The sequence below is a fragment of the Pholcus phalangioides genome, unplaced genomic scaffold (assembly GCF_987345545.1).
Source record: "Pholcus phalangioides strain wild (caught in Gottingen) unplaced genomic scaffold, Ppha-v1.0 ptg000014l_1, whole genome shotgun sequence".
Lineage (NCBI taxonomy): Eukaryota > Metazoa > Arthropoda > Arachnida > Araneae > Pholcidae > Pholcus > Pholcus phalangioides.
In genome coordinates this window covers 12,422,878-12,438,710 of record NW_028301607.1, presented here as the reverse complement: position 1 = coordinate 12,438,710, position 15,833 = coordinate 12,422,878, and the positions used below count along the sequence as shown (strand labels likewise).

The 15,833-nt window shown below is 39.8% G+C and overlaps 2 protein-coding genes across 2 annotated transcripts in view; one reads left to right on the top strand and one right to left on the bottom strand.

Annotated features, from left to right (window-relative positions):
• The first annotated feature begins 7,096 nt into the window (after positions 1–7,096).
• Positions 7,097–11,502, top strand: nop5 (nop5 ribonucleoprotein). The gene is made up of 2 exons (XM_089241759.1): positions 7,097–8,696; positions 11,301–11,502. The coding sequence occupies exon 1, from the start codon at positions 7,217–7,219 to the stop codon at positions 8,687–8,689; it is 1,473 nt and encodes a 490-aa protein (XP_089097885.1). The 5' UTR covers positions 7,097–7,216; the 3' UTR covers positions 8,690–8,696; positions 11,301–11,502.
• A 34-nt stretch (positions 11,503–11,536) lies between these two features.
• The window catches only part of Top3alpha (topoisomerase 3-alpha), a 28,964-nt gene continuing 24,667 nt past the window's right edge, over positions 11,537–15,833 (bottom strand). Inside the window, exons 27-29 of the mRNA XM_089241758.1 lie at positions 12,832–12,971; positions 12,565–12,663; positions 11,537–11,781 (exon numbers count right to left, since the gene is read on the bottom strand). Of these exons, the coding sequence (XP_089097884.1) occupies positions 11,750–11,781; positions 12,565–12,663; positions 12,832–12,971 (271 nt within the window). The 3' untranslated portion in view covers positions 11,537–11,749. The remainder of the gene's footprint in view (positions 11,782–12,564; positions 12,664–12,831; positions 12,972–15,833) is intronic.

Sequence of the window (15,833 nt, the reverse complement as noted above, 5' to 3'; positions counted from 1 at the left end):
GGTCTGAACCGTATTTACGGGGGTGGGGCTCAGCGGGTCCATAGCAGCAAGTTTGGAGGAGGTTCAATACAATGGAAAAGCTGTAGGGGGCCAACGGGGGACCAAGTCAGTACAAGACCAAAAGAATGAACAAAATAAAGAACGGTCAATCATTGAGTGACCAAAAACGTGTTAAATGATGGGAGTGACCAAAAGAATTATTTATACGCAGGGGCCAAGTGGGGTATAGACCACGGCGGCAAACTTGAGAAATGAATGGGTCAAGAAAATTAAACTAGAATGGAAGAAGGACGGCAAAAAAGTGTCGCTCACGGGCAGCAAAACCATAAATTCGCCTTTGAATATAGCCCTCGAAGTGGCAATTCAGCTATAAAGCTACCCGCGAAATATCCACCCCGGTCAAACAATGGCAATCCGGATATCGGAAAGTTTCAGTAAAGTTTGCATAAAATTCTAGAATATTAGGGTCTTAAAAGTCTCATGAGCTTTCGGGAAAATTGATTTTTCTGAGATTCCACCTTCCACCCATTATCATTGCTATTTTAAATGTGCATTTTTTAATTTGTAAGTTTACTCTCAAAAATCTTAACAAGATCTTATAATTATTATGAGACCCCTTCTGCACTTGAGGCCGATGGGCTCATGAAGATGGCACTGAATCGGCACTTAATCAGGGAGTCCTTGGAGAGATTTTAAGAGGTCTCTGAGCTTGCGTTAACCAAATTATTAACGCATTCTGAACATTTCTTTATTCTGGTTATTGTTATGTTAAGGGGGTACTAACTATATAGGCCTACTTGATCTTGGGGCCTCAACTAGATAGTGTAATTGATCAGTCGAGGCAAGCTCGAATTTCGGCACTTTTGTATAATTTTGGAAGAAGATTGAATTAGGTCCCCTCTGATCCAGTGCCCGGGACACCAGACCCGTCTCCCCCTCCAGGGCCGTCTTAAGAGCATCGTGGGCCCCCGGGCCAAGTGATTTTTCTGAGGCCCTACCAGGCAAATTATTGAAAATTTCAAGCAGATCTCATTTTTGTGAGGCCCCCGGGCCCATGCCTTAAGATGGCACTGCTCCCCCCCCCCTCCTCAAATTGCAGCTCTGTCCTTAACCTTTATTTCATCAGCAAAAGGGGTCCTCGGACTTCGGTCCACAAAGAAAACAGGTTAAGAACCCTTGGCCTAGAAAGAACAGCATAGAACTTGAATCATTGCTGCCATCTATGAAATAAAGGAACTGTTTTTGAAAAGGTTCTGTGAGACGAATTAATAACCGGCTTTTAACCATTCTGTCATGTTAGAAAATCGTATATTGCAAGAAATATAACACAGCATGTAAAAGAGTAACAATACCATGACCCTACATCAGGCATCTTCAACCCATTGCTCGCGAGCACCGCGGTGCTCTCTGAAGCACCCAGAATGCTTTATGCTCGTGTCCGATTTCATGCTCGCGATGATGATTTCTGATCAACCTTCCAATTAAACCACCTTGTACAAATTGCGTTCAAGGATTGAAATCATCCTGATTTCATGTTATTTGCATGTCCAACTTGCTGAGAGGGTGCTCTTCTTTTGATGATGGGTACAGTCGTGCTCGTGACTAAAAAAAAATTGGAGACCTCTGCCCTACATCATGCAGCAGATCACCTGGGCTATGATTTCTTACGGCCTCCTACGTAGTGAATTTATAGTGAGAAAAACCAAATATGGTCAAAATCGTACCGATCACCCCAGTCTCAAACCCTGCCAGCTTCACTCTTGTTGTGGGGGGGGGGGGGGGTCATGATACCAGTTATATTTTTACCTGCAGTGGAAACTTCAAATCAAATTACGCAAAGACAAATCAGTGCCTGGGAATAAATAGCACTATGGACTTATAAAAGATAACTTCGCTCACCTTGTACATGTTATCACCTATTACGAGAATGAAGAATATTTTCTAAAGACTACCACCGAGGAAAAATCCATTCTTGAGACAGTTGAGCTTAACAATGACTAACGAAAACGAAAATCATAAAATTCTTATACATTGTTTGCAACAATACTGTCTTACAATGTCTTATACATTGCATCAACAAAGGAATCTGGATCAAAATTGTCCATAAAAAGGATGATTCTATCGAAATTATTTAATTTGAGTTTGGAATCTCCTAAAGGAAGTTGATCAAATGTTACTCCTTTCTGGCAAATCATGACTTTCAATTACACATTCCCCCGAGAGACAAAGGCAGTTATAAGAGGGAACAGTTGGTGGTTGTGGCAAGCTTCACAACTGTTACGGGGTCTCGAGCTTTAAAAGTCGAGGTTGGTGGTGTGCTATGTTTCTCGACGCGGCAAATAGGGTTGCCATTTTCCCTAGCCGCAAAGAATGTGTAAAGGAAAGTCTTTTGTAGGCAAATTGTCAGGAGGCCAAAGATATTCCATTACACATCTTTCGAGAGACATCAAGGCAGTCTAATAAGAGGGTACAGTTGGTGGTTGTGGCAAGCTTCACAACTGTTACGGGGTCTCGAGCTTTAAAAGTCGAGGTTGGTGGTGTGCTATGTTTCTCGTCGCGGCAAATAGGGTTGCCATTTTCCCTAGCCGCAAAGAATGTGTAAAGGAAAGTCTTTTGTAGGCAAATTGGCAGGAGGCCAGAGATATTCCATTACACATCTTTCGAGAGACATCAAGGCAGTCTAATAAGAGGGTACAGTTGGTGGTTGTGGCAAGCTTCACAACTGTTACGGGGTCTCGAGCTTTAAAAGTCGAGGTTGGTGGTGTGCTATGTTTCTCGACGCGGCAAATAGGGTTGCCATTTTCCCTAGCCGCAAAGAATGTGTAAAGGAAAGTCTTTTGTAGGCAAATTGTCAGGAGGCCAGAGATATTCCATTACACATCTTTCGAGAGACATCAAGGCAGTCTAATAAGAGGGTACAGTTGGTGGTTGTGGCAAGCTTCACAACTGTTACGGGGTCTCGAGCTTTAAAAGTCGAGGTTGGTGGTGTGCTATGTTTCTCGACGTGGCAAATAGGGTTGCCATTTTCCCTAGCCGCAAAGAATGTGGAAAGGAAAGTCTTTTGTAGGCAAATTGTTCGAAAGCCAGAGATATTCCATTACACATCTTTCGAGAGACATCAAGGCAGTCTAATAAGAGGGTACAGTTGGTGGTTGTGGCAAGCTTCACAACTGTTACGGGGTCTCGAGCTTTAAAAGTCGAGGTTGGTGGTGTGCTATGTTTCTCGTCGCGGCAAATAGGGTTGCCATTTTCCCTAGCCGCAAAGAATGTGTAAAGGAAAGTCTTTTGTAGGCAAATTGTCAGGAGGCCAGAGATATTCCATTACACATCTGTCGAGAGACATCAAGGCAGTCTAATAAGAGGGTACAGTTGGTGGTTGTGGCAAGCTTCACAACTGTTACGGGGTCTCGAGCTTTAAAAGTCGAGGTTGGTGGTGTGCTATGTTTCTCGACGTGGCAAATAGGGTTGCCATTTTCCCTAGCCGCAAAGAATGTGTAAAGGAAAGTCTTTTGTAGGCAAATTGTTCGAAAGCCAGAGATATTCCATTACACATCTTTCGAGAGACATCAAGGCAGTCTAATAAGAGGGTACAGTTGGTGGTTGTGGCAAGCTTCACAACTGTTACGGGGTCTCGAGCTTTAAAAGTCGAGGTTGGTGGTGTGCTATGTTTCTCGACGCGGCAAATAGGGTTGCCATTTTCCCTTGCCGCAAAGAATGTGTAAAGGAAAGTCTTTTGTAGGCAAATTGTCAGGAGGCCAGAGATATTCCATTACACATCTTTCGAGAGACATCAAGGCAGTCTAATAAGAGGGTACAGTTGGTGGTTGTGGCAAGCTTCACAACTGTTACGGGGTCTCGAGCTTTAAAAGTCGAGGTTGGTGGTGTGCTATGTTTCTCGACGCGGCAAATAGGGTTGCCATTTTCCCTAGCCGCAAAGAATGTGTAAAGGAAAGTCTTTTGTAGGCAAATTGTCAGGAGGCCAGAGATATTCCATTACACATCTTTCGAGAGACATCAAGGCAGTCTAATAAGAGGGTAAAGTTGGTGGTTGTGGCAAGCTTCACAACTGTTACGGGGTCTTGAGCTTTAAAAGTCGAGGTTGGTGGTGTGCTATGTTTCTCGACGCGGCAAATAGGGTTGCCATTTTCCCTAGCCGCAAAGAATGTGTAAAGGAAAGTCTTTTGTAGGCAAATTATCAGAAAGCCAAAGATATTCCATTACACATCTTTCGAGAGACATCAAGGCAGTCTAATAAGAGGGTACAGTTGGTGGTTGTGGCAAGCTTCACAACTATAAATGATGTTAGGGGCCCGGTACCGAGCCGCGACAAAAAAAATAATTTTTGTGAAATTAATTTTAAATGAATAATTTTAGTGAATAATTATATAATAATTATAATTATATAATAATTAACAAATTATTATATTTATAATATATATTAATAATTAATATATTATAATTATATAATAATTATGTTTCAATTAAAATCTGTTCTTACAGTCTTGATGTGGTTTTTAGGGGTTTCACGACCAGTGCCGGAACTAGAGGAGTGCGGGCGGCATCTGGCCCTGGCGGCAAAATTTATGGGTTGGCAGTTTTGGGTGGGAACAAAGAACATCAATATAAAATTATCGAATTTTAAAAGTTGTGCGTGTTACAAAAATTGTAGGGTGCGGTAGCTTAGTCGATAGGATGCTCGTCTAAAGAGGATCGACACCAAAGGATGTTTAGAGGTGAAGCGAGTTCGATACCTGGTTCGTCCTTGTCAGAAAACTTTCCTGTGTGACACAAGGGTACAACAAAAAACGGCGACTTGAATGCAGCAAAAAATTGCTACCGCAGGTATTCCCCTATCGAGGGGTTATCGCACCAACCTCTCGATGAGTATAAAAAACAAACCTGCCGTTCGAAATCGGCAATAAATTGTAGGTCCCGGTCTAATTAGCTCTCGTGGGCAGAAAATGACCATGGTGCGACAAGAATGATCAATGTAAAAAATCCTAGTAACGACCCCTGAAATCGATATTTTTTCAAAAATGATTTCAAAAACTATTTCATTCGGAAATCAAATACAATAACTTCTTGTCAATCGATTAATTTGGTAATAGATTAGTTTGTGGAGTGTAAATGAATACAATAAAAACCACTCAGGACGCGATTTTTTCAGATTGCAGTTTTTGAGATCCTCCGTAAGATTAAAAAAGGTACTGCTCCAAAAACTGTGAAATTTCGCAGAAATGTCTATTCGACATGTTAGAAAAATTAACTTTGAACTTGAACACCTGAATATTCGTTAGAATTTTAAAAATTTTTAAAGTTTGAGAAAATATAAAAATTTGAATTCAATTTTTTTAAATACTTCTCAATAAGAAGTTCTCATTAATCAATCGAAAAGTCGGATTCATTCTTAAGTATATATTTGTGTAAGGCCTCCCCCACCATTTGGCTCGGGGCCCCACAGCAAAACTCGCACTATTCCCAACAGACCGTGCCTGAGGATCCGAACTGCCATTCACGTGACACATTCCGGCTAACTTGCTGGGAATGAACGTAGGGAATATATTGATATTTCCAGAATTTTCTCGAGGGGGGCTTTTTAGATTTTTTTCCTTCTGAGAGGGGGTTTTCTTTTTTCCCCTGCAAAATAACACTATAATCTTGGCTGAAGGGGGAGGGTTTAGAACCCCCCCCCCCCTTTGCGTACGCCAATGGATATTCCGGATAATATACTCGGATCAAGTCACGTGATTTCTAGTTTCATTGGCCTTAAACTAAATCGATCGGTGGCTGAGGGAGCATAGGTGGAAAGAAGGTGGAGATATATTTGAAAGTTGGGGGAGGGAACGATGATGATGATGATGTGAATTCATATATACACATATACATTAGATCTGTCAACTCCACCTTTGACGATGGGGCAATGCCCCCAACCCCCTCCCCACGTATCTCCGCCCACGTCAGGGAGGGTCGTACTTCAAGGTGTATGAATATGCATCTCTTATATTTGTCCTGTTTTAGATGTTTTAGTTAGTACAATTCACTTTAATCCCACTGCGATTCGAAATAGCGCTTCATTTCTTATCACTGGTGGTTTTTCCAATGATATCAGCGACAATTGGCGACTTTGCTCACTTTTAGCATTAACTGGCAATGTCCGTATTTCGAATCTCAACGTCCCAGAAAATATGGTCAGCTCTTATGTATGACCATGGCTGCTGTTAACATACATTTGCCTGATGACTAGGCTGACCATATTTCCTCGAGAGAAATACGGGACATTAAGATTCCAAATACGGGAAAATACGGGACATTGCCAATTATCGCCAAAACCGAACAAAGTTGCCAAATAGTGTTGAAATTACGGAAAATCAAAATGGCGAAAAAATGAACCACTACTGCGAATTGAAGTGGATTAAAATGAATTCCACGAAGAAAAACGTTCACCAAGACGAATGTGGGAGATTAATATTCTCTTTTATGGTTGTAGAGAAACAAAAAAAAAACTTCACGTCAGGTTTCACTACACGTACACGCACATTCCCGCATGTACCGATTCGTTCGGGGTTCCGCGGGTGGGGTGCATGTGTGGGGTAGCAGTAGTAGGTAGGGCCTCCAAAAAATGGCTCGGGGATCCATGATGTTCTTAAGTCAGTCACCTCGTTGGGCAATTTGCCTGTTGTGGCGTTGTATTTGTATTTGTAATCATCATAAAATAATTTATGAGTTGAAAAATAATTTCAATCTTTGACTTCAATAAAGAGTAAATATTCAAGTAGGCTTTGTGTAAAATACGGGAAAAACCGGGACACTTTTGCCAAAAAGTCGGGACGACCAAAAAAGCAGAAAATACCGGTACTGTCCCGGGAAATACGGGACGTATGGTCACTCTACTGATGACTCTCATTGGGGGAAAAAAAATCTAAAAAAAGGATAGTAAACAATCGTAATAATTTTTAAACAATATTAAATCGATAAATATTTGTATTTATTAATTTTTATCCCATATTTTCATATATATATATTTTTTTTTTGGATTTATCGAAAATTGTAAACTGCGATTGTTTTTATTTTTAATCGTTGAAGTAAACTACTCTGAGTGTTCAGGTGATGGCTTCAGCGACCATGCGCTCGGCACGTTGTGTGTGAAACGTTGAAGATAAAATTATTTGTTGTATTTTTAATGACTCGAGGTTGAAATTAATCGTCATCGGAAAAAATGTTGGTATTATTCGAATCGCCGGCCGGCTACGCCATCTTCAAGGTTCTGAAGGAGAAGAAGCTGAAGAAGGCCGAGAACCTCTACGAGGAGTTCGAGACCCCCGAGAAGGCCAGCAAGTTGCTGCAGCTGAAGTATTTCGAGAAGTTCAAGGACATGAAGGATGCCCTCAAGGTCGCAACGGCAATAGTCGAGGGCAAGCTGAGCAAGAAGTTGAAGAAGATCCTCAAGAAGGCCGTCCTCGACGAAGTCCAGGAGGAGCTCGCGGTCGCCGACGCCAAGCTCGGCAACGCCATCAGCACCAAACTCAACATCAACTGCGTGTCCAACAGCGCCATCCAAGAGCTCATGAGATGCATCCGTGGCCACATGGACAGTCTCATCGGGATCCCTGAGAAAGAGGTGACGGCTATGTCCCTGGGTCTGGCCCATAGCCTTTCCCGCTACAAATTGAAATTCAGCCCCGACAAGGTTGATATCATGATAGTACAGGCTATAGGACTACTAGATGACCTCGACAAAGAGCTTAACAATTACACCATGAGATGCAGGGAGTGGTACGGGTGGCATTTTCCTGAACTGTCTAAAATCGTGACCGATATCCACGTTTACGCGAAGGTGGTCATCGCTGTGGGTTTGCGTAATAATGCTCTGACCTGTGACCTGTCTGAGATTGTGCCAGAGGATGTAGCGAAAGAGATTAAATATAATTCCCAGATATCTGTGGGCACTCAGATTTCTGATCTGGATATCATGAATATTCAGGCGTTGTGCCGAGAGATTATCCTGATACATGACTACAGAACGCAGCTTTTCGAATACTTGAAGAACCGGATGTTGGCGATTGCTCCAAATCTTACCTATTTGGTTGGTGAGCTGGTCGGCGCAAGGTTGATTGCTCATGCTGGGTCATTACTTAATCTGGCTAAACATCCTGCATCAACGATACAGATTCTGGGTGCCGAGAAAGCTTTGTTCAGAGCGCTGAAGAATAAACAAGAAACTCCCAAGTACGGTTTGATATACCATGCACAGCTTGTTGGTCAAAGTAATGTTTCGCTAAAGGGTAAAGTTTCGAGGATGTTGGCTGCAAAGGCGGCTTTGGCATGCAGGGTGGACGCACTCTGTGATGACACTGAAACCAGCGACATGGGCTTGGAGCACCGTGCGAACCTAGAGAGACGTATGAAGCTTCTCGAAGATGGGAAAATGATGAGAATCAGCGGGACTGGGAAGGCGAAGGCCAGGAGAGAGAAGTATGAGAATAAGAGCGAGGTGTTGCAATATTCCGCTGCCGATGATTCGTTTTTGGACACTAAGCCTCCGAAGAAACGTAAGTTTGAGGAGGAAACCGAGACAGCTGTAGAAGCAGCAGCAGTGGAAACTGAAGAATCGCAGCCTCCTGCTAAGAAGAAGAAAAAGAAGGCAAAGCTGGAGAAGGAGGTCAAGAAAGAACCTGGCGAGTCAGATTAAGAAGCGAGTGAGTATTTCGTCTCTTACCTCTTGCTGATTATTATACCTTTTTGATTTTTCAACTATGATCATTATACTTTATACCTTTTTAAGTTTTAACTATGCCAAAACAGCAATAAGTTGCCGACATCATTGCTGTGGCATAAAATGTTATTGATGTGCCTATTATTCTCCCAGTAACCCTAGCAAATAGTGCCAAATCAGGTCTGGCTGTTTAAAAAAAAATTGTAGCCAAGGAACGGTATAGTGGATTTTGCTCCATTTTGCTTGTTTCTTTTAACCTTCAGGGGAACAGCTATAGTATAATCCATTTTCTTTGATTTCCTTCCTGACCTGTTGGTTTGGTGGCTATTATTATTCCTTTGCCTTCTGTCACCATTTCTTTTCTTGCTGTTGGTTACCTTCTAAAGGTCGCTAATGATTGTTTTTTGTATGTAACACTGCATTTAATTTTTTCCTCCCAGCATGTGACATTGTTTTGGGTCATTCCCAAAAAAAGGTGTACATTCTACTTTTTTGAAATGAAAAATTTGAAGTTGAATTTTCAAAGTGAAAGAAGGAAGAGCGTTAGCGCGGAACAGGTGCTGTATAATCACGAGATTGGCGATTTATGGCGACTTTTTTCGGCGCCAAACATGTCTGACGACCCGACCAAAAGTCGCCAAGGCCGTTAGACACTGCGGACGCCGGAAAAAAAAAATCGCCAGCATGGAAAACAATAGTAAAAACCCATTCAAATATAAAAAATATCATGAAACATAAATGGAATATAATGGTATATTTAAATAAACAACGCTCCTGCATGTTGTATTAATAAGTATATTCTACGTATAAACAAATGAAAACCCTGACTTTTTCCGGGTATCCAGATTCTTTTAAATAAATAACGGAAATTAAATAAAATAACGATTAATAAGAAAAATAAATAAAAAAGATACAACCTTACCGGTCAACGAAAATGTAATCCTAACGCTTGGAACGAAAAACACTAAATGACTATTCAAACATTTGAAAAGACACGTTAAAAACAACTAACGAAAGGTAATCTCATCGGGAATAATCCAAGACAACAACGCTACTGCGCAAAGGGAAAAAACGCTGTTATCCGTTTGAATCACCCACGCTTTAAGCGCCATCTATAATGGATGGGTAATGGAAGCTACTGAGGAACAATCTAGAACAATGACAACCCGGCAAAGCAAGTGAGAGCCCCGATCGGCATAACTGAGAGCACCGGCGTTGGCGACTTATAGCGCCCTTGGCGATCAGGATTATATTGGATTTGGCGGTCTGGATTATACAGCACCTGTTCCAAAATGGATTAAAAGCTGAATAGTTATGATTTTTTTAAACACCCTGTATATTCATTTCTACATTTCTTTAAATGTTTCTTTCACAAGTCGCACAGTTAATTTAGAAACGGTTTGTATGTCTCCCAAAGAGGAAGATATCACTCATTGAAGAAACCCTGGACATACACTTTTGTTGGTTATAAAAGGTTTATCAGTTTCATGTGAGCAAATGCATCCAATAAGCTTTTTGTTTTTGAAATTTTGTGAAAAACATTTTATTGAACTTTTATAGTGAAACCCTGGCCTTAAACAAGCACTCAGTCGCTCTCATTACGCACTTTACCTACCGTACATTCCTGTATAAAGAAGCCAACTCGAGCTCGAAACAATCCCTGTAATGCACGTGCATTACAAGAAAAGACAGGTAGCCATCTGTGGGACTAGACACTTGTATAATACTTCCTTGATATTTTACATTTTCCCTGGCTTTCCAGGTCGTTGGAAACCCTGTGTATAGTCATTTATAAGTTGGCGGAATAATTATAATCCTTGATTTCAGTTAAAAATTTAAAAAAATCAATTGGGCTTTGTTAAATACATTGTTACGAACTATAGATGGCGCAATTCTTTATCGCAGTCTTCTGTTAGCAATGGGAGTTGATACCGGTTTCAGTTAAGCTCACGGATGTACGATTGGTGGAGATCTGGCGGAGGGTGTGTAGTCCAGACAGTCCGTACGGTGGCTCCGCCAACCTGGAAACTGTAAAATAGAATTTGGTGGAACATTCTATTTCTCGAAGTTTCTGCCAGGGTTATAAATAGTCTGGCGCTCACAAGATGGCAGGCTCAAGGAGACTTGAATAGAGACAGACTCGCTGAAAAGTCAGTTGTGTTTAAATGTTGTTAGCTCTCTGATTAGCTTGTAAATAAGTGTATAAATTGCTGTTCCATAAATAAATCTGTGTTTGTCCATCAGAACGTTTCTTATTTTGCAATCTTGAAGTCTTGCGAAAAATTATCCGGAATAATATACTAGAAAAAAATAACATTTTTTAAAAAAAATTCTGAACAACACGTAACATAACACATCCTGGAAAAATGTGTCATATTGTCACCCTAGGTAATCCCTGCACAAGAAAAAAAAATCGCCCGTTTTACTTTGTTTTTTTTCAGTGCAAAATATTTCATATGATAAACTATAGATTTTTAGTGTCTGGGAATTAATACTCATGTTGTGGTGCAAGGATTGAGGGTGTGCATGCTGTTGTCTTATTTGTTTGATGATAATTGTCATTGGTCTTTTTTTTTACTTTAAATAGGGTTCGTGTATCTGTGAAACTCCATCAGTCATGACGAAGTCAAGAGAAAGATGTCTCCCCCCTCATTTATTCGCATGAGGAATTTCATCACATGTGTGAAGAATGTTTCATTATATGGTTTAAATATTTGTTTTTCTTTTCCCTTGTTGATACCAGTATGTAACGACGATTACAGAAAGAATAAAAATGGGAATTTTTATCATTTCTGAATGAAATTATTCAAGTTTCCAGCACATGAATATTACTAATCATATTTAATAAAATTCTCGTTTTTAGTGACGAATGTCTTGATGCACTCTCGTGTATCAAAAAATACACATAAAATCTGAAATATACATATTTACAAATATTGAATTTTTCCATACGCAGTTTTAAATTTTGATCGTAGTCCATAGAAAAACTGAGTACTGTGCAAGAAAATTTCTTCATGCTGGTCTCTCGTGTCAGGTTCAATTCAATGGACAGTTCCGTCTGTTGTGGCCTGCGGGAAGAAACTATTGTGAAATGAATGGCATTTTGGGGGGGGGGAAACATGAAATCTTATTAATAAACTATCAATCTTTATTACATAAAAAGTATTATGCACTCAGAAGGAGTCTTCGAGTAGTTTGCTGCATTTAATGATTAACCTTTTTGCCGGCCGAATCAAGATTTGAATTCATTTTCTAATTTCCTCTTCTAATCCTTTAGTTCAGAAATACCAACCATACAATTCATGAAAGTTTGGAATCTCAGTGTTCGTGGGTTCGATCACCATATCTGACGTAAGCAGAAATGCATGCGCTGTTTAAGATCACATGCTGCGGATAACATAAATTAACAGCCCTGTCAAATATCTATGCTCACAGCGAGTTCATATTATTTAAATGGATTTTTTTTTTCAACTGTCTTCCAGCAATTTTGGTAATTTGGCATAACCCTGGTCTGATATCTATTGGATCAGTAAGATTCTACTACACAAATTTATAATTACTTTAAATCAGTGGTCCTCAAAGTGTGCATTGCAGCTCCTAGAGAGCGTCGGGACGAGCTATTGTTGTGTGCCTGTTTGGTGCATTGAAGTGGTTCTTTATTAGCCTATGATGGTGTAACAGCATTGACTGAAACAAGGGTGCGGCAAGTAATACAAGTTTGAGGAACCACTGCTGTGTGTGATGGCCAGCTTAATGATTTTGCCTGCAAGCACGAATTATGCAATTGTTTTGAAATAATTTAAAATGGTATCTATTTTTTTTCATTAATATTTGATCGAACCATAATATACCTGTTTCATTACAGAGACCACATTTTCTTTTAGCCGGTGCCTCTCCATCCGAAGCAGAATGTGGTCTTCTACGAGATGTGCTCGGCCATGAATTTGAACCTTAATCAAAGCAGAAATATATTAAGTAGGAGGTCATGATTATAGATACAATATAAACAATTTGCACTATCCAAGCTAGTATTGTTTCAAGGTAAAAAGCCAAACAAATATTCAAAATCGACAGTGGTTGACGCTACCATCCATATGTAACAGAGAAATCTTTCTAACCTCTAGAATTATTTGCTGGGCGATTTTCATCACTTGATGCATCATCAGCCCATTGGAAAAATTTGCAGGATTCTTGCATACCCTTAACACATCCATAGAACTTTCGTCCCTTGTTTGGGCCATCTTTCTGAACTGTTAATCTAAATCAAAAAACACAAGTATAAAAAATAGAATTATATTGGTTATTTCCACAAACAATGATTCATTCACATCAATTACAGAAGAATGGGTAAATATAATTGGTACCGTCATAAGCTGTTATGGTTGAGTGGTCATGGTGACAAACCCGCATCCCAAGGGCCCAGATTCAGACCACGCCGGTGGTCAACTGAAGTTGGTTGTCTGTGATTCCCAACTTTGAGGTGTGAATGTAAGCTGATCACCAAGTTAAAAAGTCTCCCCCACAGAGAGCAACAACTGCACAAATCTGGTTAGAAGGTATAATCATAATGCAGTCTGAGAGCTTGCCGGAATTAATATCTTTGAACATATGAAATTTGACTTGATAAATGAAAGAGAAACCAATCACAGCAGAACCCTGTATGTCAGAGGATGAAGAAAAGTGTGATTTTTCTGCACTCCCCACCCCACTGTAAAAAGTTCATTTTTGATTTTGAAAAGTTGATTTTTCTTCCCTCATAAAATTTTCTGCCCCCGCCCAAGATTGTAATGTTGTGACTGCCTTTCCAAATTCTGGCCCTAACCCTGCTATCTGAGGATAATGTCACTCTCAGGAAGGTCTTTAATGTCAAGGCACAGCTCTTAAGATAATGGGAGATTTTGACAACAGGATAAGTCTGGCAGAGTTCTGGTGTTCTTTCATTCACATGCCATGATAAATTTTCATTGGAATTGGCATAAATTGTACCAGAGACTTGTTAGGACCCCAAAGCATAGTTTTAACTTTCTCAGCAGCAATCCTGAGGTATCTCTCCCATTATCTTGGAAATATTCTTACTTCGACGATGAAAAGCCCAGGTAGAGTATCAAAAACATCTTCTAACATGTTTTCTTTTCCTACAACTTGGTCATCAACAGCCAGTGGTCCGAGCCAGCTTTTATTAACATTTTGATAAGAGTGTATTACTTAGAAAGTGTGTGTTTGAAAAAAAAAAATTTTCTTTTCCCTTCTCTTTGGGGTAGTATAGGAATATGCTATTAGTATAAATAATAGAAAAATCTAGAGTATTTTTCTCCCTCTGTTTATTATTCTCAGGGTGGGGGAGGGACAGAAGCAGTATCACGTGCAAAAAATCGAAAAGTCTTTTGAGAAGAGCTGTGACATTTTACAGAGGGTTTGGTTAATTCCACTGCGAATTATAATGTGGATCAGTGAAATTTACAACACTGCAAAAAGGGTTCAGATGGTCCTGAATGTAAAGTGAGTTTTTTTTCCTATAGATTCAAGACACACCATGACCGACAGATGAATTCTCACTTAAGGCACCCTTACTAATGAGATTAGAGTTTTAAATATTTTGCTGCACCTGTCTGATCTAGCAAGACTTCAGCAGTGACATACTGATTGAGCATTTTACAGCTCTATTGCTTGCTACTTTCAATATAATTTTGTCACAAAATATCTTCCATCACTCATATCATTTGACCCAAACAATATCACTTGAAAGTATTTATTGCTTATATTTTTTTCCAAAAACAATCAAGAAAAATGTTGTATAAGCAGGAGATAACTTCTTAAATGAGAAAAATTAATGTGTATTAATAAGAGTTCGGACCTTAAAAATAAGTTGTATGAAGCAGTAAAATGTCCTAAATGGAAAGTAAAAGCTGAAAAAAAAATCCACTGAAAAGAATCCTATTTATATGTGTGGCCTAAAGCACATCCACATCGAAGAAATAAAGAGAGTTATGTTATGTGGTGGTGGCAGAAATGTGATGGTGTGTGGCCATGTTAAGTTCCCTGTTGTCATACCCCGTGAATGTATTCTTATGCTACATTCGTTGTATTTATTCTTATGCTACATTTGTTGTATGTATTCTTATGCTACATTCGTTGTATGTATTCTTATGCTACATTCATTGTATGTATTCTTATGTTTGCGCACATAATCAGTGTCGTATTTACGGGGGCCGTAGCGGGCCAGGGTGACAAATTCGGTGAGGCTGAAAATTTGAAGGTGATTGAGTTGCCGAGAAAATTATTATAATGGGAGACGGGCTGCAAAATTTTCAAAGACTATTATAAATCCACCTCTGCCCCAACAATGAGTGACCTAGAGAGTTTGCAAGCATTGTGAGTGAACAAAAGTGTGCAAGCAATGATTAAAAGAGTGACTTGAAGTGTGCAAGAGAGAGATAATATGAATAGCCAAAAAAGTGGCCTAGAGCAAGTGCAAGCATGTAAATTAATCAAAAGAGCAACCTAGATAACATGAGAGTGACCAAGAGAGTAGGCAAGCATGCGTGTGACCAAGAGAATATGCAAGCAAGCGAGTGACAAGATAATACACAAGCAAGCATGTAAGTGGCCAAAAAGACACTGACATATTTACAGGCGGTGTGGGCTAAGCAGGTTGAAATTCGAGGAATGAGTAGTCAGAAAATGGACAAGGGCGGCCAAATTTGCATATCCCACACTCGGCAAAACCATAAATACATCTCTGCACGCAATAAATGTTTTGAAAATTGACATAGTTTCTTCTCTGCAAAGAGCCCCACATGTAATGAGTCATATTTGGGAAGGGGTCAAATGTTATAATACGCATTTATTTATGAATTTAAAACATACAAACAAAACAAGATATACAGAAGACTGGATGTTGTGAAGATATTTATTATTTGAGATGTTAATTTTTTTTTTTTTACTAAAAAAAAAAAAAAATTAACAAAAATAACAAATTTGGCCGCCCTTGTCCATTTTCTGACCACTCATTCCTCGAATTTCAACCTGCTTAGCCCACACCGCCTGTAAATATGTCAGTGTCTTTTTGGCCACTTACATGCTTGCTTGTGTATTATCTTGTCACTCGCTTGCTTGCATA